This window comes from Gorilla gorilla, chromosome 13 (genome assembly GCF_029281585.2).
Source record: "Gorilla gorilla gorilla isolate KB3781 chromosome 13, NHGRI_mGorGor1-v2.1_pri, whole genome shotgun sequence".
NCBI classification, from domain to species: Eukaryota; Metazoa; Chordata; class Mammalia; order Primates; family Hominidae; genus Gorilla; species Gorilla gorilla.
The window spans coordinates 72811722-72838028 of NC_073237.2; the positions used below are offsets into that span (position 1 = coordinate 72811722).

Here is a 26307-nt window from a genome sequence, read left to right on the forward strand (position 1 = left end):
AAGGTAATTTTATCCTTGTTTCCAGGAAATTCTGGGCTGCCAATCTTAGAGGCCATGTATTAGTTATCTGTTGCTGCATAACAAATTATTCCAAATCTTAGTGGCTTAAAACAAGAAATACTTATTATCTCACAGTTTCTGTGAGTCAGGCATCAGCTGCTTAGTTGGCTCAGGGTCTCTTGTAAGCCTGGACTCAAGTTTGGCTATGGTTCCAGTCATCACAAGGAATATCTTGAGGAGGATTCATCTGCTTCCAAACTCACTCACATGGCTTTTGGCAAGCCTCAGGTACTCTCTGGCTGTTGTCCTAAATATCAGTTCCTTGCCACATGGGATTCTTTGTTGAGCAGCTCACAATTATGGCAGCTGGCTTCCCTCAGAGCAGTGAGGGAGGAAAAGAGAGAGGGGAAACAAGATTGAAGTCACTGTAGTTTTATAAGCTAATTTTGAGAGTGACATTTCATCACTTTTGCTGTGTTCTGTTGGTTAGAAGTGAGTCACTAGGTCCAACCCACACTCAAAGAAGGTGATTACACAAAGGCATGAATACCAGGAGGTGGAGCTCACTGAGGGTCCTCTTGAAGGTTGCTATTCTGGGTTATTAATTTTTTTTTAATGTGTGGTTCCCAGCCCCAAACAAAGTTGCAAGGCATCTGTTATAAAGCTCTATCTAGGCCCCTGTGTGGAAGGTGAATTCGGCAGGGTGTTTCTTGGAAGGTATGGTGTCTGGAGATTGAGTTGAAAGACAAGGAGTTGCCCAAGGTTAGCAATGAGGCAAGGACTTGAGGAGCTGTGGAAGGAAAGTCCACAAGCATCAATTTCCTATCAAGAAGTATCCTATGTGGCAGCAGGAACTTTTGATGACGTAAACACGTTTGCTGGGGGCAATGAACATCAAACACCATGGTCTCAGTAACTACATAGAACTTACCAGATACCCTAAAGGTCAAAAAGCCTGCAGAGCCACCTGCCTTTGAATGGACCACAGGGTCTTGGACAATGAACATCCCCATAGCAAACATGATGTGCCAAAGATCAAACAACATTTTCTAGGCAATTTGTGACAGATTTCACCACTAAAGAGTAAAAGAGCCCCCATAGTGACTGATATTGGGAGTCTTCTCATCCTAGTAAATGGGGATATCTTAGTCTGTTTGTGCTGCTAGAAAAAAATTACTACAGTGGATAATTTACAAAGAATAGAAATTTATTTCTCATAGTTTGGGAGGCTGGAAAGTCCAAGATTAAGGTACTGACATTCAGTGACTGGTGAGGGCCTTCTTGTTGTGTCCTCACATGGCACAAGGCAGAAGAGCAAAATAGCCCAGCTAGCTTTCTCCAGCACTTTATTTATTTATGTATTATTTTTAGAGAGGGTCTCACTCTGTTGCCCAGGCTGGACTGCAGTGGCGTGATCACAACTCACTGCAGCCTCAACCTCCCAGGCTCAAGCAATCCTCCCATCTTAGCCTCCTGAGTTGCTGGGACTTCAGGCATGAGCCACTACATCTGGCTAGTTTATAAAATTTTTTATAGAGACAACATCTCCCTATTTTGTCCAGGCTGGTCTCAAACCCCTGGCCTCAAGCACTTTTCCTGCTTTGACCTCCCAAAGTGCTGGGATTACAGGCATGAGCCACCGTGTTTGGCCCCTCCAGCACTTAAAAAAAAAAATTAAAAAGAGACAGGGTCCCTATGTGTTGCCCAGGCTGGTCTTGGACTCCTGGGCTCAAGTATTCCTCCTGCCTTGGTCTCCCAAAGTGCTGTGCTGGGATTACAGGCATAAGCCATTGCACCCGGCCCCCTTTAGCATTTTTATAAGAGTTTAACCCCAGCCATGAGAATGGAGTCCTAATGATTTAATCATCCCTAAAAGACTCACTCTTAATACCATCACACTGGGTCTTAGGTTCTAACACATGAATTCTAGGGGAACACCAACATTCAGACCATAGCAGGAGGTTAGAACCAGATATAATCTAATTTAGAAAAATTAAGCATCACATAGACATCTCTTTTATCATGGTATTATGAAGGTATATTATACTTATATTTATCACTTACTTCATCTTTATCACTCTTTGTAGTAGGTATCGCTTATTCTTTTTACAGAAAGAGGAACTGCAACCCAAAGAAGTGAATATATGTTTAATGAGCTAACACAGAAGAAGAAACCAGGGCTGGAGAACCCCCTGTATTGTGAGGGGTCATTTGGAATCACCTTACCTGGCTTAAACCAGCAAACAAGAAGGAAGGAAATATATTGACTAATATAGTAGACAAGTCTGGGGTTAAGACTGCAATCAGGCTGCACAGTTGATTCAGGGGCTCAGTTAAAGCCATCAGGATGCTGTTTCCCTCCGTTCATCTCTATTGTATGCTTCCTCATTTTCAGGCTTCTTGTGGTAGCAGGATGCCTCCCAGCAAGTTCAGACCTAAAACTTTCCAGATTCAAGTGCCCCTAAAGATGTGGTGGCTCTCACAAAAGTCCCTGCCAAATCGTATTGTGTCTTTCAGGTCACATATCCATCTCTGAGTCTGTCACTGGGAGAATGGGATGCTTTTTTGGGCCAGGCCTGACTTACATACCCATCTGGGACAATAGGACTTTCTATGGGGACAACTTCATCTGTACATGGACAGAGACTGAAGAATGGAGGTAATCTCTCCAGGATTGAGTATTGTTGAGTAGAGGTATAGTTGATTTCCAGTGGTAGAAATGATAACTCCAAAGATGACATTTTATTGCTCGATTGGATAGTACTCAAATTTTCATCTATTAAGTAATTCATTTGAACATTCCTGATGTTACGTCTCCTGTTTTCTGTTCTTTTGACCAGTCTTAACATCTTATTTAACATAATTAATTAATGAGTTAAACAAATCTTTAACATCTGTTCACTTTGTGTGAAAGTCATGTTTTTAACTTTCTTTTTTCTGAGACAAGGTCTCACTTTGTTGCTCAGGCTACGGTGAAGTGGCATGATCACAGCTCACTGCAACCCTGACCTCCTGCACCTCAAGCGATCCTCCTGCCTCAGCCTCCCAAGTAGCTAGAATTACAGGGGGCTCCACCATGCCTGGCTAAGTTTTTAACTTTTTGAAAATTGTATTTCAACAATTGAGAGGAAGCTATCTTCCTCTCAATATCTTCAGGGATATCATAGCTTTAAATTTAGCTAACATTTTAAACAACTTGCCATCCAGGTTAGCCAGACTTCTTGAAAGTGGTTCCTCCAGCCCCCAGCCAAGCTGCCCTGGCAGATGCTATCTGGAATTGAGATGAGCTATTCCTTCTGATTCCTGCCCAAATTGTAGATTAGTGAGCAAAATAAATGAATGGTACTGTTTTAGGCCACTCAGTTTTGGGGTTATTTGTAACACAACAATAAATGAATGATACAAGGAGACTTTCCTTTACATACATCTTTGTCTGAAATTTTTACAACAAACCCTTGTTACATTTAAAATTTTGCTGTTGTTGTTATTTTTTCTGAGACAGAGTTTTGCTCTTTTGTTGCCTAGGCTGGAGTGCAGTGGTGCAATCATGGCTCACTACAACCCCGACCTCCTGGGCTCAAGCCATCCTCCTGCCTCAGCCTCTCAAGTAGCTGGGACTACAGGTGTGTGCCACCATGCCTAGCTAATTTTTAAATTTTTTTGTAGAGACAAGGTTTCACCATCTTGCCCAGGCTGGTCTTGAACTCCTGAGCTCAAGTGTTCCTCCTGCATCAGCCACTCAAAATGTTGGAATTACAGGTGTGAACCACCGTGCCTGGCCTACAATTTTTGAATACATATTTTGAGGAGAAATTAAAATTAGAAACGTAGCAAGAGTTTCTTTATGTACTTCCTTTACTTATATCCTAAGTGATATTCAATTTCAAAGTCATTCTGATTGTCAAAAGATATTTCTTCAGCAAATACTGCTATGACAGTTACTCTTGATTTCTTAGATCATTTTTCACTGAAGAGAACAGAAAAGGTAAGGGAGGATGAAAGCTGTATCTGGACTATAAGGAAAGTAAATATTATCGAGGGCTGAATTTATTGTTCATTTTCTTTCCTGCTTGATCAATGCTCCTTTCCTGGTATCATGTTCTCCAAACTTCAGGTGAATGGATCAACCCTTTCCCTATTCTCGGTTTGGAGAAAGTGTTTTCCTGGGTTATATTTTTCATTTATAAGATATCCCCACCTATTGAAGGTGGGGGATTGGGGTGAGGCTATTTTTGCTTCAGAACTCATTGGTCATTCCATTGTTCCTCAAGAGTGGCTCCACTATGCAAAGTGAGGGCTGGCTGGTTCTGGAGCTGGTCTTTCTCAGGCCCTATCATGCCCTCTACACCTCACCTGTGTGCCCCGCTGAGAGCCTGCTTAGGCTTCAAGGCCAACTCAGATGCCCTAACTGGAAATCTCTTGATCTTGCCTGGTATTTAATTCCACTTCTTTTTGAAAACTAATTTTCCTTTGCAGAAACACCACTCCCCTACTTCAGTCACTATGGCTTGGTTGGGGCTGATTCCCTTCTCTCTCTCCAAGGGTAAACATACGACCCAGGCCCAACTAAGCCTGCATAATCCACCCCTTCAGTTACAATGGTTGGCTCATAGACAGGCAACTAAGCCGGTCCAGTGACATGCAGCCCTGGGTCTTCTGCTGGGATTAATGGGAAGGAGGTGACCCTTTCCAGTAGGCTGAATCCCAGTTTGTGTGATTTCAAAGACAATGAGGTAGTACAGAAATTGTCTCATCAGCTCGGGGAAGTGAGAATTTACTAACCCCCTCCTCAGAGATTGGAGGGGGCACAGAGAAATGATGGTGGGAGTTTGTAGTCTGAGATTGAAACCAGGCTTTGAATAATGTGAGTTGTGCTAGTTGAAGTCATGGAGAAATAGCAGAAAAGGCTCCGTCTGAACATTGAGAAACACCTTCCCTAACGGGTAAGAGAAAACAGAGGAGCTCAAAGAGGAACTTGCAGAAGGCACCAGAGGTATGGTGGGCACAGTTTCCAGGCAGCCTTCAATCATCCCTATCTCCTGATAGTTACACCCTGTGTCCTACTCTCCTTTTGAGTGTGGCTAGATCTAGTGACTGACTGCTTTTAAATTTTTTTTTTTTTTTTTAATTTTTACTTTCTGGAGATAGGGTCTTGCTCTGTCACCCAGGCTGGAGTGCAGTGGGGCAATCATGGCTCACTGCAGCCTTGACCTCCCAGGCTCAAGAGATTCTCCTACCTCAGCCTCCTGAGTAGCTGGGACCACAGGCAAGTGCCATCTCGCCTGGCTAATTTTTATATTTTTTGTGGAGACACGGTCTTGCCATGTTGCCCAGGCTTGTTTCAAGCTCCTGAGCTCAAGCTATCCACTTGCCTCAGCCTCCCAAATTGCTGAGATTACAAGAATGAGCCACTGTGCCTGTGACTTACTTCTAACCCACAGAATAGAGCAACAGTGAGAGGATGTCAATTCTGTGATAGATTGCAAAATATTGTAAGTTCCTAGCAGTCTTTCTCATTGGTTTCAATAAAAAAAAGCTGCCATGCTGGAGGGACCCATGAGGCAAAGAACTGAGAGCAGCCTTTAGCTAACAGCCAGCAAGGAATGAGGCGCTTGGTCCAGCAATCATAGAGAAACTGAATCCCGCTGATGATCATGAGGGTGAGCTTGGAAGCAGATTCTGTCCCAGATGAACTTTGATTGTGTCTTGTTAGAAACCCTGGACCAACTCCTTGATTGCACCTGTGAGAGGCCCTGAAGCGGAGGACCCAGCTAAGGTGTGTCTGGATTTCTGACCCACAGAAACTGAGATCATAAATGTGTGGTTTTAAGCCCCTAAGTTTTGGAATACAGTCGATCTTCATTATTCACAGATTTTGCACTTGCAAATTTGCTTACTCGCTAAAATTTATTTGTATCCCTGAAATCAGTACTCCAGCACTTTCACAGTCATTTACGGCATCTGCAGAGCAGTGAAAAATTTGAATTGCCTGAGATACATGCTCCCTGCTGAAGTCGCACAAGGTAAAGCTCTGTCTTCTTGTTTCAGCTCTCAGCAACAAGTATCCTTTTCACAGTCCATGTAGTTTCCTGTATTTGTGTTTTTGTTTTTTGCATTGTTGCGCTTTTTGTTGATTTTACTGTTTAAAATGGCCCCCAAGCTAGTGGGGGCTATTTGGTATTCCTAAATGCAAGGAGGTTGTGATGTGCCTTATGGAGAAAATACCTGTTGCAGAAGCTTCATTCAAGCGTGAGTTACGTTCAGGCTGTTGGCTGTGAATTCAGTGTTATCAAGTGAACGATATACATTAAATACAATATCTTTAAACTGAAAAACACATAGAACAAACTTATGTATTGACCGGTTGCCCGAGAAGCAATGGATCAGTATTCACTAACTCAGTGTTCTTGGTGACTTTATAGGACATAACTACTGTGGAAAATGAGAGTCAACTGTAATTTGTTAATACAGCAATAGATATTGAATACTGTGGGAAAGCAGAGTAATTCAGCTCACTGGTCTAAGGAGGAAGTTTCACAAGGAAAGCGTGATCCAGTGTTAAGGGCTATAGGTCTCTCACTAGAGGTAAGGCTAGAGAGATCATGGGTAGCAGTTATTGGTGTCTAATGTCTAAGTATCATTGGAATGGTTATATATTGAGAAGAAATAATTTTGTCTGGTTAAAGAGGGTTATTTTGAATGGATGTGAATGAAACTATCTAGGAAAATCAGGCTCGTGAGGCAATCTGCTTGCTCCGTAAAGCCCACAGCTGTGTGAGGATTGATGCGTCAAAAGGCACCAGCTCTGAATTAAAAGTTCCATGACTGCACAGGATGACGCAACCCAGGGCGGGCTTCTGGCACGCTGCAGCACATGGACACAGCCAGCACAGGGACACTGCACACACAAGAGAAGCTGTAGAAGGGAATGGCTCCTCAGGGACCCACAGTGCCCCACCACAGCTTTTCTGTAATCTATGACTGAAAGTCTTGGCTTCCACGACTGAAGTTGTCTTCATTTTATTTATTTTTAACTTCAGCTTATAAAAGGCCCCTTATGATTTTGATTTTTAATTAGGCTCCCAACTTTATCCCTGATCTCCATGCCCTACCCTTACCTAAATGAGTGTGTTAAGTCGTTAAATACACATGGATTTTGGATAATACGTAGTTTTGTGTGTGTATGTTTAACAGTTATGTAAGTGGCACTGTGCTATAAACATCAAGTTTGTTCTTTTTCCACTCTACCCTATGATTTAAGTATTGCTTTATGAACATATAGTATGTTGCTTCTCACAGCTGTGGTATACTAAAAGGTGTATTCAGCACGATTTACCCAGCCCTTTCCCTAGTGCTGGACACCTAGCCCACCTCCAGTTTCCACCACCATAGTTAGGTACGAGAGCAGAATGAATGTAGCAGTACGTCTTGTAGTTGAATGTCCTTCCTTTGCCTGCAATTACTTGTCAGCCTTTTCTTCTGTTTCTTCCCTTTCTTGGGTAGAGGACAGTATCTACCAGAACTCATTTTTAGATCATGAGAACATGCAATGTCTCACTTCTTGTAGAGCAATTTCTCCTTTGGCTAGTCCAACAACTTTCTCAGAGGTACACATGTGTTTATTAAGTTAAAAAAAATAGCACAGTGGTAATTCTCAACTCTGGTTTTGCCTGAAGGTTGTGAAAATGGGGAAAAAACCCCAACTAAAAATAAAATGATATTTAATACATTTTAATTTAAAAATAAATATATGCCATAAAAAGGCAAGGGGAAGAGAGAGGAAAAGACAAAAATCAAGTAACCATGAAACATGGAGATGTTTCCAAAGTAAGAAATCGCTTATCCAGAGAGTAAACAACAGTTTGAAAGCTTGGTGTATTGAACTCTGAGATAGGAAAGGCAAAAATGAAGAGAGAATAAAGTTTGGGTGTACAGAAAAACCAAAATGTATACAGTCCTCCAGTACCAAGTGCCAAGCTAGATTGATGTTGAGATAAAACTGCTGCAAAGTGAAGCCAGAGAAAAATTCTTGCTGACTCAAAGAAAGAAAACCATCACATGCAGAATCAATTTTTATTTCTGAATTATACAGTGAGGCTATATAGATATATTGTGTCATTAAAGACTTTTATATTATTAATCTACATTATGGAGAATTTATTTACCAAAACGAAGTCTAACAGACACTTTATTCTGAGCAATCCAATACATGATAGAAAAACCTTTAGATATATAAAAGATTAATTTGTGCACATCTAAATGTTTCTAAGGGAACAAACTACTGAGGCATTGTGATAAGACGAGAGTTGCAAACATAGTACCATAACTGAATATTTAAAATTACATCTTAACAAAGGCTAGGAGTAGTGACTTCCTCACACACCTCAGAGAATGTCTTAGAGAGTAACCCCATAGAACATTGTATGGCTTCAACAGAAACTTCAGCATTTTCTTCCACACTGAGCTACTGCCCTCAAACAAACTTTCTCACTCCTTGACAGTATCTTCTGTGCAAATTTCTGTTCTTTCTCTTAATCAAGGAGCTTTGAGAAACAATACTTTTGCCCCAATGACCCCTTGGTTCCCTTAACTACAGATCTATAGGAGAAATGCAAAGCAGTTCCCAGAAGTCAGAACCAAAGCAAGAATGTTCAGAGTGCAAGAGCTAGAGAGCTAAATCATGTGAATGTTTACCTCTGTCTACCTATCTGCTTAGGGATTATTTTTCTAGGATTCATCTAGGATTCTATTTACTTGGGGTGAATTTACATGGTAGCTTTTCCCTAGCACATGCAATTAAATTAATTTGTCTTTTAAGATAATAAAATAGCAGATACCTAAATATCAGAGTGGTTATGCAGCCTACAGAACAGCTGAAACAAAATCACTGGGACAAATGCCCATAATTTTCATGTAGGAAGATGAGGCTTCAAACAGCATACCACCTGAGTAGTTTTCCATAGATGAGCTGGACAAGTTAAAAATATATATATAAATGGTGAGATTGTTGCTGTGTCTGTTTGGCTATAACAAGAGCCCTCTATGAACAGCTCTACGCCCTCAGGTTTGCACCACTACACTGAACACTGGATTTTTCATTACTTCCTGTGACAGGGTGACCATGGAATTCATTTTACAAAATGGGATGCTACTGAGTGAAAGTAGCAAATAGGTGAACAAACAGGAATATTGGGTAACTGTATTTACGTCAACACTGTGTTCTGGGAGAGGCGTAATTTGGGCTTTCAAAAGTGGAGGTGGGCTGTGGGAGGGGGTGGGCTGTAGGGTTTTTCTGTCCAACAAGCCAGATGTTATGAAGGAGGAGATCCAACAGAACATACAATTCAACAAGATACTCGCTTGAAAGGATCAAGAGGAGAAAAGAGAAAACGATGGAGGCTTATGGAGGAAAGAGGGCTGAACTGCGTGTGTGTGGGCACGTGCGGAAGGACAGGAGGAGACAGGTGAAGCAATGAGGTCAGAGAAACTCAATCACCTGTGCAAAGATGTCTACTTTAAAGTAGTTACAAGCTCCTTCTACCCAGGACTCCAAATATCCTGGACAGCTCTCCCCAATGAATTTTCCACCGTGAGACTAGGGTGGAACCGCTCTCACCCCTTCATTTTTATTTCTGCCAGCTTCTTTGTAATAGGAGACACTGGAGACTAAGAATGGTTCCCAGAGTGAGGCACGGACTTCAGCCAACACCTGTATATACTAAAGAAGTGCTTCTAAGAAGGCTTCATTTTGGCAATTGCAACCTAAGCAGTGATTTTGTGGCTAGGACTCCTCATGTTTTTCAGCAAGCCATTTCTTTTATTTCACTGTCTGTGGATGTCAAAACATTGATTTTTGACAAAAATAAATTAGTTTGCAGCCTCATTTGTCCCTTCTGTTAGAGAAACTATCTAAATACAAATTGGGGTGGAGTAGGAAAGGATGCGTTTGCTAGAGCAGGGGTCAGCAAACTTTTTCTGTAAACATAGTCAATGTTTTAGGCATTGTGGGACATACGGTCTGCTGAACTGCTCAGCTCTGTGGCTGTAGTGTGAAAGTAGCTGTAGACAGTACAAAAACAAGTTTGTGTGGCTGTGTTTCAGTAACACTTTATTTATCGGTACTAACATTTGAATAATTTTCATGTGTCATGAAATATTCAAAAAAAATTTTTCCAACCCAAAATGTAAAAACCATTCTTAGCTTGCAGTGGTGAGCTAGACTTAGCTGTGGTTTGCCACCCTACCTCACTAGAGGCCTACAGACTTGAAATCTTGTTGGCATTTTAAAGGGCATATGAAGACTATAAAGGAAATATTTTGTACATGAAAGTACATACTCATATTTAATTTTAAGCCTATGATCAGATTACAGTGTTTTAAAGCAGATCACTTTTTATAATGCATGCGAGAGAGGAATTCATGAATAACTGAATGCTACCAAATGATTTTTGAGTAGGCCACCTTGCACTTGAGTTCTTGGCACTTAAAAGGTAACCTCTGGAGCTGAGTTTATGGCCTGAAGCTCAGAGAGCTACCAAACATGCAACACGGATTCTTAAATTTCACAATGTGGTGGTCACCAACATTCATCAGGAAAATGATCTGTTAAAAGACCAATTTACATAAAATATAACGCCCAATTTGACAACTAAAATAAAGTTGACGTGGATTAGAAAGCCCGGCTTCCCTTTGAGAAGTTAAAGGAGATTCTGGTAAACAAGAACAAAACGGGCACTTAGCTAATGATGGTTTTACACCTTGCGTGGTTTGTGGCTGTCCTAGTCAGGCTTAGGATTTTAAAGGTGGAGTCAAACAGGGGAAACTTTCCTGGGGAGAGTTGAGCCCTGTGTACTTTAAACCTAATGCAATCACCAAAAGGAAATCCAGCTAATCCATGGAAACAAATCCACTCATACTTAACAGTGGATTAAAGGTATCTTACTGGTAAACACCAGTCTAAGGGACAAAGTATCACTGCACTGTGTTAATGAAGTATTGAAATGGAAGGTCCTACTTTCTTGCTAAGGCTCAACTAAAATCTTTGAGGCACATAATTGGCAAAATAGGAAAGTACACACAATTTCATAAAATATCTTAAGAGTAAACAAACTTTCTTTCTATTTTTCCCCTTAGAAATTTAGAATGGCACCAGGTAGTGCAAAGTGGAAAAAGGTAACATCAGCCCTGTCTCTTTCAGGTAGATATGTTTCAACAGAGCCATGAACCAGAAAAGCATCCTCTTCTTCCAGCGTGGCCAACTAAGGCTTTTCTTTCAGCTTCAAGTCAATACTGCAAAGAAAAGAAAAAGAGAGAGAAACATGAGAAACCAAATGAGAGACATTTAGTAATGATTTGGGTAGCACTGTGTTTGCTTTTTTCCTCAAAGGACATACTGAAAATATTTAAATCATGCAAGTTTCTTATAATAGAAAAATCTGGTAAAACCCAATCCTCCTCTTGTCAGGCTTTTCTCCAACATATGAAATCTGTTTAGTTCTACAAAATCGTTTCTGGAAGCATTTTACACCTTTTCAAAATGATCCGGGGAGGTAAAAAACTCATGTAAAGGCTCATTCCCAAAGTCAATTAAGATAAGGAGCATTAGTGTATTCCAGAAATCATGCCATTTTATTTATTTTTAATAAGTGACCTTTCCTTGTGAAGCAAACAAATGTTCTGCCTCAAGTAAGTAATGTCTGACAAGCACTAAATAGTAAGAAATGGTAAACAATAAAACACCACCAAACATTTTCTAGGAGCCAAAGGAATTGACTGAAAGGGGTTAGCCTACCTTACTGAGATGGATGTTTATAACTAAAGAAAAGCTTGTTTTTCAGAAGGTCAAATGGGTTCCCAAGTATCTGAGGAGTAAGCCTAAAACTTACTCGAATCACATGTCTCTCTTCTGCCTCTTAGAGAACACAGCACAACTTCCTACCGCATCCACCCAAGAGGAAGAAAACCAAAAGCCAGTAAATAGAGGAAGAATTTCAGTTGCGATAAAAGAGAACCTATTAGTTTGCAAAGGGTGATTTGGCACGTTATCTGTGGATTTTGCTTATCTCTGCTCCCTGAGCCATAAGCTTGCATGTTGCAAAGGTTACTGTGCTTTACTTGTGGAATTTGCGGCAGCTGAGCAGTGTTCATTCTAGAAGCTTTGCAAATAAAGCCACTGGTAACTCACGCTGCCTGCCCATCCAGTTTACAGTAGTAAAGTGTCTTTCCTTTGAAATATAGTCAGCAATTCCGTCACTTATTAGCAGTGGGGACTTGGCCAAGTCACCCACCTTCTCTAAGTTTCCATTTCTGTATCTGTAAAACGGAACGGTCATACCGCTCTCACAGCTTGCTAATGAATAAGTCTAAAGCATTTTCATTGTACATAATGAACATATCATAATGTCTGTTATTATTAGCAGCAATACTACCTCGGTGGTTTTTTTTGTTGTTGTTTTGTGTTTTTTTGTTTTTTGAGATGGAGTCTTGCTCTGTCGCCAGGCTGGAGCTCAGTGGTGCGATCTCGGCTTACTGCAACCGCCGTCTCCTAAGTTCAAGCGACTCTCCTGCCTCAGCCTCCCGAGTAGCTGGGATTACAGGCAGATGCCACCATGCCCAGATAATTTTTTGTGTTTTTAGTGAGACGGGGTTTCACCATGTTGGCCAGGATGATCTCGATCTCTTGACCTCGTGATCCGCACACCTCAGCCTCCCAAAGTGCTGGGATTACAGGCATGAGCCAACATGCCCGGCCCTCAGTGTTTTTTTGAAATGAGAAAATAGCTCTTTGCTTTATTACCCTACTTGCAACAATCTTGTCTCCTTTGGAAAGCCAAAATCATCATGAATATTTCTAGTTTTCAGGCCCTCTGACTTGTTTTCTTACCTGCAGAGTTTGCTTTAGAGGTATCCTCTTTTTATCCACTGTGACCCTGAGATCTTTTTCATATACCTTTACAAAACAGGTCATTTAAAAAAAATATTGTTTTTGCTTTTAAAAGGTTCTTCCTGTTCCTAGAAATCTGTAGTAAGTTTGATTTGGTGATTGGAAATTTGATTCTTTCTCTCACGGTGTTGGTTGACTTTTTCCCATAGATGAAGAGAATATTTACTAAACCAAAATTTGAGGCACATTGTCTAAAAACTGTGAGAGTGGGTCAGAATATGTGAAATAGTCTTGGAAGCTTAAAAGAACATGGTCGCCTTGTTTCACCATCGGGCCCCTGAGCTAACACTTACACCAGGATGCCCATCTCGATTATTTTTCGTACTGACTTTTTTGTAAATCTTCTAGGATTTAATTCATCCCTTCAGCTTTTGTTAACTCAAAAGCTAAAAGACTAGAACCTGTTTACCCAGTTTATGAAATAAATGAGATAGTCAAAAGTGAACAATTTTCTTGTAAGTAAATACAGGAGACCACTTGGAAGGTTAATATTTGAGAGAACAGCAATGTTGTGGAGTTAACAAAGCTATTAACAATGATGCTAATTTAAGCTTCTTCAAATAGAGCCACTCTTGATCACTGTACTTTAAACAAATATGTAAAAATATAAAAAGGCATGTTGCAAGTTTTGGAACATGAAGAAATTCATAAAATCCAAACCTAAAAGGGAAGGAGACAAGCACCCAGGGCTATTTAAAAATAAATAAATAAATAAATAAAAGTATCCTTTTTGGAAAAAAGAATACTTTTAATTAGAATTGAATATTCTTAATCCTCAGGCAAATGGGCTTAGTTTTCTATAAGCAACTTTTTCCTGAGACAGAGCAACCTTCTGATAATTTTACAATAGGCCATTTTTGTGTCTCACACGTATTAAATGAGGTTCCTTACAAACTGTCAGACAATATTGTTTAATGATGAATAAAAACATTTGCATTTTATGTAGAAAGAAGAAAATGGGCATAACCTTCCCTTCTGTCTCTGAGGAAAATGAGAGGCCACTACAGTAACAGCACACACTCCATCTTATTCTTGGACTGATCGAGCCCATTGGAAGAACCCTTGCCCATTTTGCAGTGTATTCATTCAACACTAGCTCTGGAAGGTGTAAAATGCTTCCACACAGAACGCTCCTCTGTCCTTGATGGCCTACAGTGTAAAGGTGCCAGAAGAAGTAAATGCAGCCCTTATTCTAATACCAAAGAAAGCCAGAAATCCAGGACTGGAAGTCAGAAAAAAAAAAAAATTCTTGGCTACTCTTGCCCCTTATCCTGATCTCATCATCCACACTGTGATCTTGTGCCTCTTAAGGGCTCAGGAAAGAGAGGGCTGAAGAAAGGGAAGACTTGAGAAGAATATGTTCTTCTAAAAAGTGGGAAGTAACAATAACAATTTGTAGTATCCCTCCCTCCTCCATGCCCAGCCCTGAAATGAACCCAGACAGGAAGCAATGGTTGCGCTCTTCCCAACCAAACAGCCCTACATAGGAATAAGAAGCAAGACAGACAAGGCAAGCAAAGAAGTGGGTAAGCCCCAAGATGTAGCAGCGATGGGCCAGCCATTGGCTGGGCTTCCACATGTGCCCTCTCTGCTGCTTGTTAACTGTGGGCTCTGTTAACTGCTCAAGGGGGTGCTGTTTTGCTGAGAGAAGAAATAGTTGCAAAAAGAATTATCGTGGACTGGGGAATTGAGGTATTATTGCTTTGCAGAATTTCATGTGCCAATTTCCTTGAAGCAATTGTTATCTTCATCTAAAAGAGGTGGGACAACAGTGACCTTTGGAAAAATAGCTGTGTGATTTCAAAGGTCTCTCTATAGTCTTTGTTCTTTTTTTTAAAATTTTATTTAGAAAAAATAAATTTTCCTTGCAGAGCAGGGCTAACTCATAGGCATGCATCCAGAATTGGCCCAGTCTTTGCTCTTTGTGAACTTTTTCAGTTGGGACTGTCTCTGGAGTTTTTGTGCCTAAACTTCCTTTAAGTTGCAAGGTCAACATGGCAAATGTGAAGATATTTCACTATAATTTTCCAACTTCCTTTTGGACCTCAACGGAAAGGAGGTCCAAAGACAGCAAAAGGTGACAATAGAGATGAGACACATTTAAAACTGATCTTTCCCCTCTGCTTCCTGATTGCTAGGAACAAGGACAATGTTAAATTCTCCACAACTCAAACCAAATTGGAAGCTCCTTGTCGGATGACCAAGTTCTCTCTGAAAGCTTGCTGGTGACCACAGTTTATTCCCTGAAACTGACTTGGCCACTAATTCTCTCTGTTCTCTTAGGTGAATAGTTTTGTCTTTCATTAAATTGGAAGTGGTACACCCATCTAGCATTAAGACCACCTCTTTCTGATTTAAAAACCATTGGCCCTGGAGCTATACTGCCAAGGTCCAAATTCCAGCTCTGGGCCATTTTTACAGCTGTAAAACAGTGGACTGCTCAGATCGTCTCTCCATGCCTCTCTTTCCTCATCTGTGAAATGTACCTCATAAACTTATTCTGAGGATTAAAATCAGACACTGCGTGTGAAGCTTTTTACAGTCTGGAACGTGGTTAAGAACTCACTACATGTCCAATTTCTACTTCTCACAGGATGGCAGTCCTCTAAATAGATCATTCCTACAGTCTCATACAGGCTCAAATTCCTCCTGGATGTTGCAAAACAAGCACATTTTCTCTCCATCCACCAAAGTATTAAATGGAAGTTCCAACTTCCACTAATTAAAATAGAGATGATGTCATTCAGAAAGCAGAATTGCATTCCTCTTGCCCAAATGTTCTTACATCTGGTCCTAATATTCATTTTCTTCCCATTTTTGGATTGGAAAAATAGAATGCCATGTCCATAGGTTGTCCTTTAGAAATTTAAGGGGTGATCGTGAATGAAATGGTGTGAAGCTGGCAAATATAGCTTCAGGTTTCTAATTTCAGGAATGGAGCACAGGAAAGCTGAACATCTAAACAGGGTTTACCCAGTCCTCAGTGTGTTTTCTTTCAGAGCCCAGCCATACAACACTACAAGTAACCACATAGCTGTTATTGATGGTGAATTCTTACTCCTTCTCCATAGAAGACATTTCTGGATCATTGTAAAGGCAGCTAGTTCTGAGTGCAAGGAAAAAATAGGAAGCAGTCAACATTTCCCCACTGTCACCACTGTGAAAGTACAACAGATTTGAGGCATTTGAAACTGTTTAATGTGGTCCCATTGCTAATACTGAACAAATCCATACCTGAACAGATGATGAGATTAAGCTGTAACCCTTACCATCAGTTTTGAAATACAAGTGATTGCCCATGATATAAAAACACAAAGCAAAGATTAAAAACTCCAAACACCTCCAGTGGTCTCTTCTGTCCTCATTTTTCCCTGCCTTTTCAATTTGTCTTATTCAGAGGACATATTACAAAATTGTTTTGGTACCCCAAATAATAAAATACACAAAGAGGAAAATCCCTCTCAAGCAGCCTAATTTTATTCACCCATGAACACAGTTAATTTTCAGTTTTCACGAGAATGAGGATTTCCCAATACACTGAAAGAAAAAATGTCAACGTCAGCTCTCCTCGTTGTTGTTACAGAAATAACAGGACACTTACCACTCCATACAGCTGAGCTGTGTCCAGGTGATACAAATGAATCCTACCATTTACCTCAACTGAGTATGCCCAGAAAACAAATGTAACCTTATAAAATAATAAATAAAAGTGTTTTTATGGCATTTATGTTTTTTGTGTAGTATTAGCTGTTTTTGATATTTCATACTGGTGTGATTTCTCTGTTAGCAAATTTCAAATTTGCTTCCTATTAATTCTTGATGAATACTCATTACACCTCAACTTTTATACCCCTCCCATAATTTTTTTTTTTTTTTTGAGACAGAGTCTTGCTCTGTTGCCCAGGCTGAAGTGCAGTGGCACTATCTCGGCTCACTGCAACTTCTGCCTCTCAGGTTCAAGCGATTCTCCTGCCTCAGCCACCCAAGTAGCTGGGACTATAGCTGCATGCCACCATGCCCGGCTAATTTTCATATTTTTGGTAGGGGTAGGGTTTTGCCATGTTGCCCCAGGCTGGTCTCAAACTCCTGGACTCAAGCGATCCTCCTGCCTCGGCCCCCAAAGTGCTGGGATTACAGGTGTGAGCCACTGTGCCCAGCCTTCCATAAATATTTTATTGTTGACAAACAAACACTATTCTATTTAAAGAGCTTCTGTGATCCTTTTTAAGTGCAGTTGTCCTCTTAGTAATATAATTTCACAAGCTAATTTATCTGTTTGCACATAAGAGGATCCATGATGAAGGTCAGGTGTTTTGTTGAAAATGACAGGAGGCTATCTCCCCAGGTGAGATAGCAACCTTCCTTTCTCACTCCCCACCCTTCTTGCTGGTGGTCTGATATTTTTATAGGGAATATTTGGCAATTCCAGTGAGCAAGGACAGTCAAGTAAGTGTTGACAGTGTGCTAAAAAAAAAAAACCTAGCAAAGCTGGAATGGAATCAAGAAAGGGCAATCTTCCAAACTCAGCTTTTCTGCTTTTTAATTTTGAGTAATCCTCCCAAGGAAAACAGCAATTTGCAAACCCTTTAATACTGTCACTCCAAAGGCAACACATGGATGCTTCCCAATTTTCAAAATAAGAATGGGTCTAGGTATACTATTTATCCTTCAGAAGTATAATACTTTCTTTCCTGTATACAGCTAAGGTTTTAAAGAAAAGATAAGGTAGGCTGAGGAAATCACCTTTTGAAGTCAATTAGAGTTGGGGTGCAGTTTGAGTGGTGGTATGTGTGTGTGTGAGGGGAGAGGGAGAGTGTTGAGAAACTAGTGGGCATAAAGCAAAACAGTGGACAGATAGGTTTTGTTCCCCGACCAAGTGTACGTTTGCCTTTGGTTAGACCTAGCCTGAAGCTTTCTGAATAAGTCATGTGGAAAGTCAGGCGCATCTGTCAACAGGAAGAACCTGGGCATATCTGGCTTCTAACCATAGATCTGCAGTGATCATGTTTATCATACAGTCTCTCCTAGAATTCAGGGGCTACTTCAGAGGCTAAAAGGTAGTTGAAAAAATGTTGCTGGTAGCCGAGATGGTGGGATTCTAAGGCATTCCAATCACCTGTGGGGTCAACAGAGTAGAATTTTTTCTCTGTACACATTTTCAAATGTGCAAATATATTTCAATTCCTCATACATGTGATGTTACCATCAAAAAGGTAAGATCAAAAGATCCTAGAGGGAGGATTCTTCAGGCAGATGGCTTACCCACTGAATCCAAAGCAAGAGCATAGACTTCCAAAACAAATCTGATTATTTTTATTTGGCCCTTGACTTTTAGGCAGTGATTCTCAAAGCTGGGTCCTGAGACCAGCAGCATCAGCATCACTGGGAACTTGTTAGAAATGCAGACTTTTTTTTTTCTTGAGACAGGGTCTCACTCTGTTGCCCAGGCTGGAGTGTAGTGGTAAGATCAATTAGCTCACTGCAACCTTGAACTCCAGGGCTCAATGGATCCTCCCACCTCAGCCTCCCATGTAGCTGGGACTGCAGGCACATACCACCATACTTGGCTAATTAAAAAAATTTTTTTTTGTAGAGATGGAGTCCTGCTATGTTGCCCAGGCTGGTCTCTAACTCCTGGCCTCAAGCAATCCTCCCCACTCAGCCTCCCAAAGTCCTGGGATTACAGGGCTGAGCAACCTCACCTGACCAGAAATGCAGATTTTTAGGCTCCACTCTAGAGCTGCTGAATCAGAAACTTTGGGGGTGAGACATGGGATTTTGTGTTTTACCATGTGCTCCAGGTCACTGCAATGCACAATAAAGTTTGAGAACCCACTGCTGAACAGCAATGAACTGACTCTTATGCAAATTCATTAGTTTATGCAGCATAAATTTACTGAGCATCTACTATGTACTAGGCACGAGCATAGTGCTTCCTTTAGGAGGGAGATCAAAATGTCTCAGGACCCTCTAAGCCATTTAGACACATTGGGAGAGGGTAGGTAGGGGTAAGGAAGAGAACAAAATAGTGGATGTGAGAGAAAAAAGAGAAAGCTACAAAACTACCCAAAAACAATAATCATTTTACTGTGGCAGCTAAGCAGAAACAGTATAAATATAGACGAAAAAAATTATTAAAAGCAGCAAGATTTCATGGTAATAATGAAAGAAACATGACAATATGACTTTATGACAGGTTTGTCTGAAAAATTATTGATGTTCTTTCCCCCTATCTTTTGTCTTGAAAATAGGGCTTTAATTTCATAAATATGTTATCATCCTGAAAAAATAAATCTGAAAGAGAACTCTCACTGAGAGTTCTCTCTCTAGGAAATCTCATGATACAAAGCAATTTGAGTGCAGATAAATGCTAAAGGGATGTTACACCAACACTCAGTTCCTTGATTACTAGTATTTTCCTTACTTCCACAACTTCTTATTTGTGACAGTTGGGATCAAGACTAAGATTTTTTAGAATAAAAAATTACACAGTTTTGAGTTTCGTTATCTAATTGGGTGTCAGTTATCTTGAAAGAAAATGAGAAGATTGGAATATTGTAACAGTAAACTCCACTAATGCTAAACTTTCTAAAGCAAAAACCTATCCTTTAATTTTTAACACAAAAGATTGGCACACTACAAGCAAATAATCCTATAGGTTATTATAATAAAAATGTACCATAGGGGAAAAATGTCTAAATGGATTGTTTTAATGAGGAATTGGCATTTACAACTATGCAGAAAATGTCTATTAGTTAGATTTTATTTATTCAGAATTTATAGCTGTTAGGACATTGTCCAGGCCTTCTGCTTTTGCAATGTCTATTAAAATGGGAGCTGGTTTTAAAAATTAACAGCATAAGCAACATTTAAAATGGGGAAGAAACTTAATGTGCTTAATTCAGCAAACTTTTCAAATAGTACTTGGTTATATCTAACATGTATTATCAGAAAATTTCTTTGTAACTTGGAAACGAGAAAAGAGGATGACTGGATTTTTTTTTTTTTTTTTTTTTTTTTTTTTTGAGATGGAATCTCGCTCTGTCCCCAGGCTGGAGTGCAGTGGCATGATCTCGGCTCACTGCAATCTCCGCCTCCCAGGTTCAAACGATTCTCCTTCCTCAGCCTCCCGAGTAGCTGGGACTACAAGTGTGCACCACCATGCCCAGCTAATTTTTGTATTTTTAGTAGAGATGGGGTTTCACCATGTTGGCCAGGATGGTCTCGATCTCCTGACCTCGTGATCCACCCATCTCGGCCTCCCAAAGTGCTGGGATTACAGGGGTCTGACTTTCTATTGGTTGGGCTATTTTACAGCTCAGTAGGGGCAGAGGTTAAGTTGTAGTTTCTGTCCAGCAGAGATGCAAATAATTTCTGTCCAGTGGAAAAGACAACCTCAATATTACAGTTTATTGCCCTGTTGTTTATTAACCAGTTTTGTATCTAACCCAACAATCTTATCCAAATATTCTTCTATAAATTGCCTATAGATATCTAGCTGCTCAAATGTTCTTTGAACTGGCTTTAACACCTTAGTGGTTCCTGCATTAAATAATTAGTTGAATAAAATCATTGGCATGTGTTCATTTTATATTTGCATGAGAGTTGTAATTTTGCCTTTTTGAGAATCATACTTTAGCAATAGTGGGCAATGACTTTTGTTTTTCCATTCATCAAAATAGCTCAAAGGCTGTTAGTTAAGCAATATTTCCAAAGTCATTAAGTAAGTTGTTGTTGTTTTAATTCATAGAAGGCCGTGAAATTGATTCTACAAAAATCTTCCAAATCTCGATGTGCTATTATTCCTCCCCACTGGTATGAATTAGTGAGGTTCTGTTGCCTCAATACCTAATGATCATCTCGATGTCACACTATATGTGGCAGTGCCTGTGATGTGCTCTTTTGTTGTGGTGCCTAGAATTGCGTGTACATTAAAAAACAACAACAGTGACAAATACATTCCTCAGTATAAGCAAGATCATGGGGAAAAATAGAATGTAGTAAGAATAATAGAGATTACATCTATCATAGGAGAAAGAGAATTTCTAAAGTGCATTATTATCAGGAAGCAGGAATAAAACACCAGGCATGCAGATTTTCCCAATTCAGTTCTGAAATGCAAGCCAACATCATGCCAGCCGCTAAATGAAAACCAAGTCTTACTTAGCTGCCTCTGATGCTTCCCTCAGTTCTTCATCCAGTCTGCAGGAGCAAAAATTATTGGTGTGGAAAAGAAACAAAAGAGAAGCAAGCACAGCATGAGACAGTCACTCAGCAAAGCAGGGCCAAACGAAAGTGGTGCATATGTGCTTTTCGAAACTGTCTTCTGGAGCCCTGAGACGTACTCCTTCCATTAAATATGTTGTCATTGCCTCCCATTCAGTGTTTATGTACGTTTACTTTGCAAATTCCTTCATAAAATGTAGATATAAGTTGCAAAGGGATCAGAAACATGCTGGCTGAATAAAGCTGAAAACATCCACGTCAGTCTGGTGGGTACAGTTCAAGTTAGCTTGCAGCCTGGGCCAAGTCAGGGATGTATCTGGTTTAGTAGGATTCAGTTGCAAATTAGGTTGACCTCAACAGCTTTACACACAGGACAAAGACTGAAAATGGCATACAAAAGACTGATACAGTGACCTCCTGCTCTGGTAGCTTGTTGAGGTCACCCACAAGTAAAACACTGGTGTACACACACAGGGTCCAGCATGAATAGGAGATCAGGAGATTTTACCTCACACTTCTCTTATAAGATCTCTCTTCATCGTACCTTACAAGATAAAAAACGAGTGCCATAAGGAAAATGAGCAAACAGATGGGAAAAATGACAAGTAAATGATTTAAACGACAGTCAAATCATGAGAGAAAATGCCTATCCAGATACAGTCATGCACCATGTAACATCATTTGGGTCAGTGATGGACCACATATAAGGTAGTGGTCCCCTAAATTAGAATACCATAATTTGACAGTATCTTTTCTATGTTTACATACACAAATACTTACCATGGTGTTATAGCTGCCTGCAGTATTCAGTACAGTAACATGCTGTACAGGTGTGTAGCCTAGGAGCAACAGGTTATAGCAGATAGCCTAGGTGGTGTAGTGGTCTCTACCATCTGGGTGGTTTGTATAAGTTCACTCTATGATGTCTGCACGATGATGGAAACATCTAAAGACGCACTTCTCAGAACATGTCTCTGTCATTAGGTGATGTATGATGGTAATAATAAAATTGACATTTGGGAGAAATCTTATTTTCATTAGATAACAATCAATGTTTATAATTTATAAATATATGCAGTCAAACCTCATTATTTGCAGATTCTATATTTGTAAATTTGCCTCTTCACTAGCATGTATTTATAACCACAACATCAATACAAAGTACTTTTTGGGTCACTTGTGGACATGTGCAGAGTGGAGAAAAATTTGAGTTGCCCAACATTCATGTTGTCACCTGGCAATGTGTGAGGCTCTGTCTTCTTGTTTCATACTGTAAACAAGTGTCCTTTTCACAACCTATTTAGTGCCCTTTTTTCCGCTCATTTTTGTATTTTTCCTTGGTGATTTTGCTGTTCAAATTGGCTTCCAAGCATAGGGCTGAAATACTGTCTAGTATTCCCAAGTGCAGGAAAGCTGTGATGTGCCTTATGAAGAAAATATGTGTGTTAGATAAGCTTCGTTTATGCACAAGTTACAATACTGTTGGCCATGAGTTCAATGTTCATAAATCAACAATGTATACTAAGTAAGGTTCATTTAAACAGAAACACACATAAAAAAAGGTTATATATTGATTGATTGATGAAAACATTGTGACCAGATGCTTGCAGGAACTGAACATCCTGTATTTTCCCTTGGAACACTATTTCAGTATTCACTAATTAAGTGTTTGCAGTGACTTTATAGAACACAACTGCCACAAATAATGAGAATCAACTGTAACCAATGATTATAAATTTGGTTCTAGGTTGGGCAAGTTTTTCTTTCATTTAAGCCCTTTGATGACAGGCTCCATCTCAGCTGAGGACTGGTCGTGGGAGTGGCTGAGATTAGATCCTTTGAATGTTATTCAGTGATAAAAAGGAGCCATGGCTCATATCCATTTGAAATTTGCAAAACATGAAATTGAGGTGATGAAGGTCAGCAACAGAAATGGCAGAAAGGACATCCCAAGGAGATGAATTACAGAAAACAGAACACATGGACATGTGGGCAGCACATGAATGGTGGTAAATTTCTTCCTCCAGAAAAAAATTTTTCCAAATAGAACCCTTCCTCCTGAAGTAACTTTTCCCAAATGGAGCCCTTGAAAACTGATGTGTGCAGTTGAATGAAAAATGTCCTAGGTATACTTAACTTCTCACTTGAACTTTCCCATATGATGGAGAGTCTCTAAAAGCAACAGGTGTAACAATAAATAAGATTCTGGATTGCGACCTCTGTGCTGGGAGGCTTTGCAAGTGCTTTGTGTACCCTGTTTGCATTCAACCCTCAGAACCATTCCAGGAAGTGCAACTTACTTCCTTACTTTACAGATGCTGAAGCTGAGACTCAGAATATTTTAATTAATTAATCATTTTAATAGATGACTTGAAGTGTCAGAGACATTGAGAGGTAGGAGAGAAGGTTCAAATCTAAGTCTCTAAAGCCCATTCACTTTTCATTCTGTTGCCTCTGTCACACCATGGAAGTGTTACCGTGTTTACTTGGAAAGTGGTCAATGCTCAATTCCACTAGAAGAGAGAATGTCCTTGTCATCTCATAGAATGTGAGTGTTTCCATACTTCTTCATCTTTTTTTTTTTCTTCTTCTTTTTTGAGACAGCGTCTCACTCTGTCAACCAGGCTTGAGTGCAGTGGTGCGATCTCGGCTCACTGCAATTTCCGCCTCCCAGGCTCAAGCAATCCTACCACTTTAATCTCTTCAGTAGCTAGGACTACAGGTGCATGCTACCACACCCGGCTAATTTTTGTGTTTTTTTCATAGAGATGGGGGGGGGGGGTCTCACCATGTTGCCCAGGCTGGTCTTGAACTCCTGGACTCAAGCTATCCACCCTCCTCAGACTACCAAAGTGCTAAGATTACAGGTGTGAGGCATCCCTCTCTGCCTCCATACTTTCTAAATTTAAAGAGTAGAAGTGGGATTTGAAGATGGAGTACACCTTTTTGAGGCAGCAGCCCAGAGCTATGAGGTGTGCTGGTTGTGGAAACGCTGTGAAGCTAATGAGGGTTGAAGCCGTCATTAGGATCTTATGAACACTCCGTTTGATTCAGCTGAGCCCAGCTAACCACCGGAAGCCCAGTCAGTATCCTGTGTTCATGTCCGATATTGCTTATGTAGGAGAACCAAATGAATCTACTTCTGAGGTTTGAATTTTGAAGGATTCTCTGAGAGAGGTAAAGGAATCTACTAGAAAAGGACATGGGAATTTTAGTGCCAGGCTGACCTGAATTTGAATTTCTGTTCCATCTCTTCCTGGTTCCTACTTATACTGTGCATAAGTAACTTCCTACTAAGTTACCTCCCCTGCATCTGTAAAACAGGGGTTTACTATAAGAGTTAAATAAATGATATAAATAGAGCACTGCTATGCTTGGCATATCATAGACACACATTACATGAGAATTCTTTCCTTCCAGTTTCTAGGCTGGGCCTTTTTAATTAATTAATTAATTTTTTAAAGTGAGAGGACTCTTTTGGAACCCCAAACGAGAGGTACATTTTGCTATCCATTTTATGGAGGAAGATGAATGATACTTGCCTGTTTTCTTTGAGCTAATGGTTAAGTCCCTCTCCATTCAAATGAAAAAAGCTAGTGATTCAGATACAGTGAACAACAACAAAAAAAATGACACACAGAAAACAATCGTTCTTTGCAACAATGTACCAGATACAAGTGTTCATTCTCCGATATCCCTGTTTTAAAATCCCAGCTCCAAGTATTTATTTTGTTAAATTTTATCCTAGTTTTTGTAGCATCATCCTGAGACCTTCAGTACCCATGCAGGATGCTGACGCTGATACTGCGTTACCCTCTATTGAGCAAGGAAACCATTCCTCACCACCTCACCCACCACTGGGCAAATGCCCTCTACTTAATCATGACAAACAAAAAAGGTTTAGAAGAAACAGAGAAAGAGTTATTCCTTTCTATTTTCCTAGCGTCATGCAGATAAATTACTTTGTATAAGACAATAAAGAAATCCAAGCTATGCTAAGACCGTCTTGTGTCTGTGCAGAGTGGGGGACACGAGAAACTGATACACTGTTAACCAGTAGAGACAGTATACCAGTTAACCAACGTAACTGTTACTTTTTCCAAAGTGGTAGTAAAGTTCAAGCTAAAAATGAACAATAATCAAATAACCCCAGGAAAAGATTAGGTGAAAGAGGATCTAAAAGAACACAACAATTATCTATAGGTTATAGGAAAAAATTGTATTTATTGGAGGATATTTAATATTGTTTTAAAAATAAGATAATGCCATTTCCCCACTGTTCCAGAACTGACCTCTTTTCCAACCCACTTCTCCAAACACACACTTTTTTTTTTTTTTGATACAGGGTCTCACTGCCACCAGGCTGGAGTACAGTGGCACGATCACAGCTCACTGCAGCCTTGACTTCCCGGGATCAGGTGATCCTCCCATCTCAGCCCCCTGAATAGCTGGACTACAGGCAAACGCCATCACGCCTGGCTAATTTTTATATTTTTAGTAGGAACAGGGTTTTGCTATGTTGTCCAGGCTGATTGCAAACTCCTGGGCTCAACTGATTCTACCACTCAGCCTCCCAAAGTGCTAGGATTACAGGCGTGAGCCACCACACCCAGCCTCAAACTAGTACTATTTCTTAACACATCTCTGAAACTGTCAGGACTTACTTGATGATGCTCTCTGGAATGTGGATGCAATCCATTGGGATCAGCCCACTGAGTTCTGATAAGCTATTGACATATTTAATTTTACTGCTGAATTTTGAACTAAAAAAAGAAAAAAGAAAAAAATATGTATCATTAGTCACTACCTTATCCATTCTAAGGCTATTGCCTTTTCTTGAAAATCCTGATACTTAACACCTTGCCACAGCACTCTTACTAAGAAAAGAGGCTAACATTATTTGACGAGTTACAATGTGCCAGACGCTGTTTTGTTGTTGGTGGTGGTGATGTTTTATTCTGTTTTTAAAATTTATTTTTTAAATTGCCATGTAAAAACGTATAACATGATGTTCTGAAATATGTATACATTGTGGAATGGCTAAACTGAGCTAATTTACATACGTATTACTTCACATACTTTTTTTTTTTTTGATACTTAAAATCTACTCTCTTAGCAATTTTCTAGGATGCAATACA

At 40.0% G+C, this 26307-nt stretch overlaps 1 protein-coding gene and 1 long non-coding RNA gene across 10 annotated transcripts in view; one reads left to right on the plus strand and one right to left on the minus strand.

The window, feature by feature from the left end:
• The window catches only part of LOC129524689 (uncharacterized), a 97734-nt gene extending 89416 nt beyond the window's left edge, over positions 1-8318 (plus strand). The window contains exons 7-9 of the long non-coding RNA XR_010130240.1: positions 2518-2659; positions 3526-5776; positions 5930-8318. This is a non-coding gene — a long non-coding RNA (uncharacterized lncRNA). The remainder of the gene's footprint in view (positions 1-2517; positions 2660-3525; positions 5777-5929) is intronic.
• PRUNE2 (prune homolog 2 with BCH domain) overlaps positions 8060-26307 on the minus strand; it is a 292041-nt gene continuing 273793 nt past the window's right edge. For 2 of the 9 annotated variants that reach the window (XM_019033860.4, XM_019033859.4), the window contains exons 16-19: positions 25834-25932; positions 21107-21145; positions 16002-16049; positions 8060-11289 (exon numbers count right to left, since the gene is read on the minus strand). In XM_019033860.4, coding sequence (XP_018889405.4) covers positions 11259-11289; positions 16002-16049; positions 21107-21145; positions 25834-25932 — 217 coding nt within the window. In that variant the 3' untranslated portion in view covers positions 8060-11258. Of the gene's footprint in view, positions 11290-16001; positions 16050-21106; positions 21146-21677; positions 21714-25833; positions 25933-26307 lie in introns of all 9 variants that reach the window. The other 7 variants (XM_063696470.1, XM_019033861.4, XM_063696471.1 and 4 more) reach the window with 4 other exon arrangements.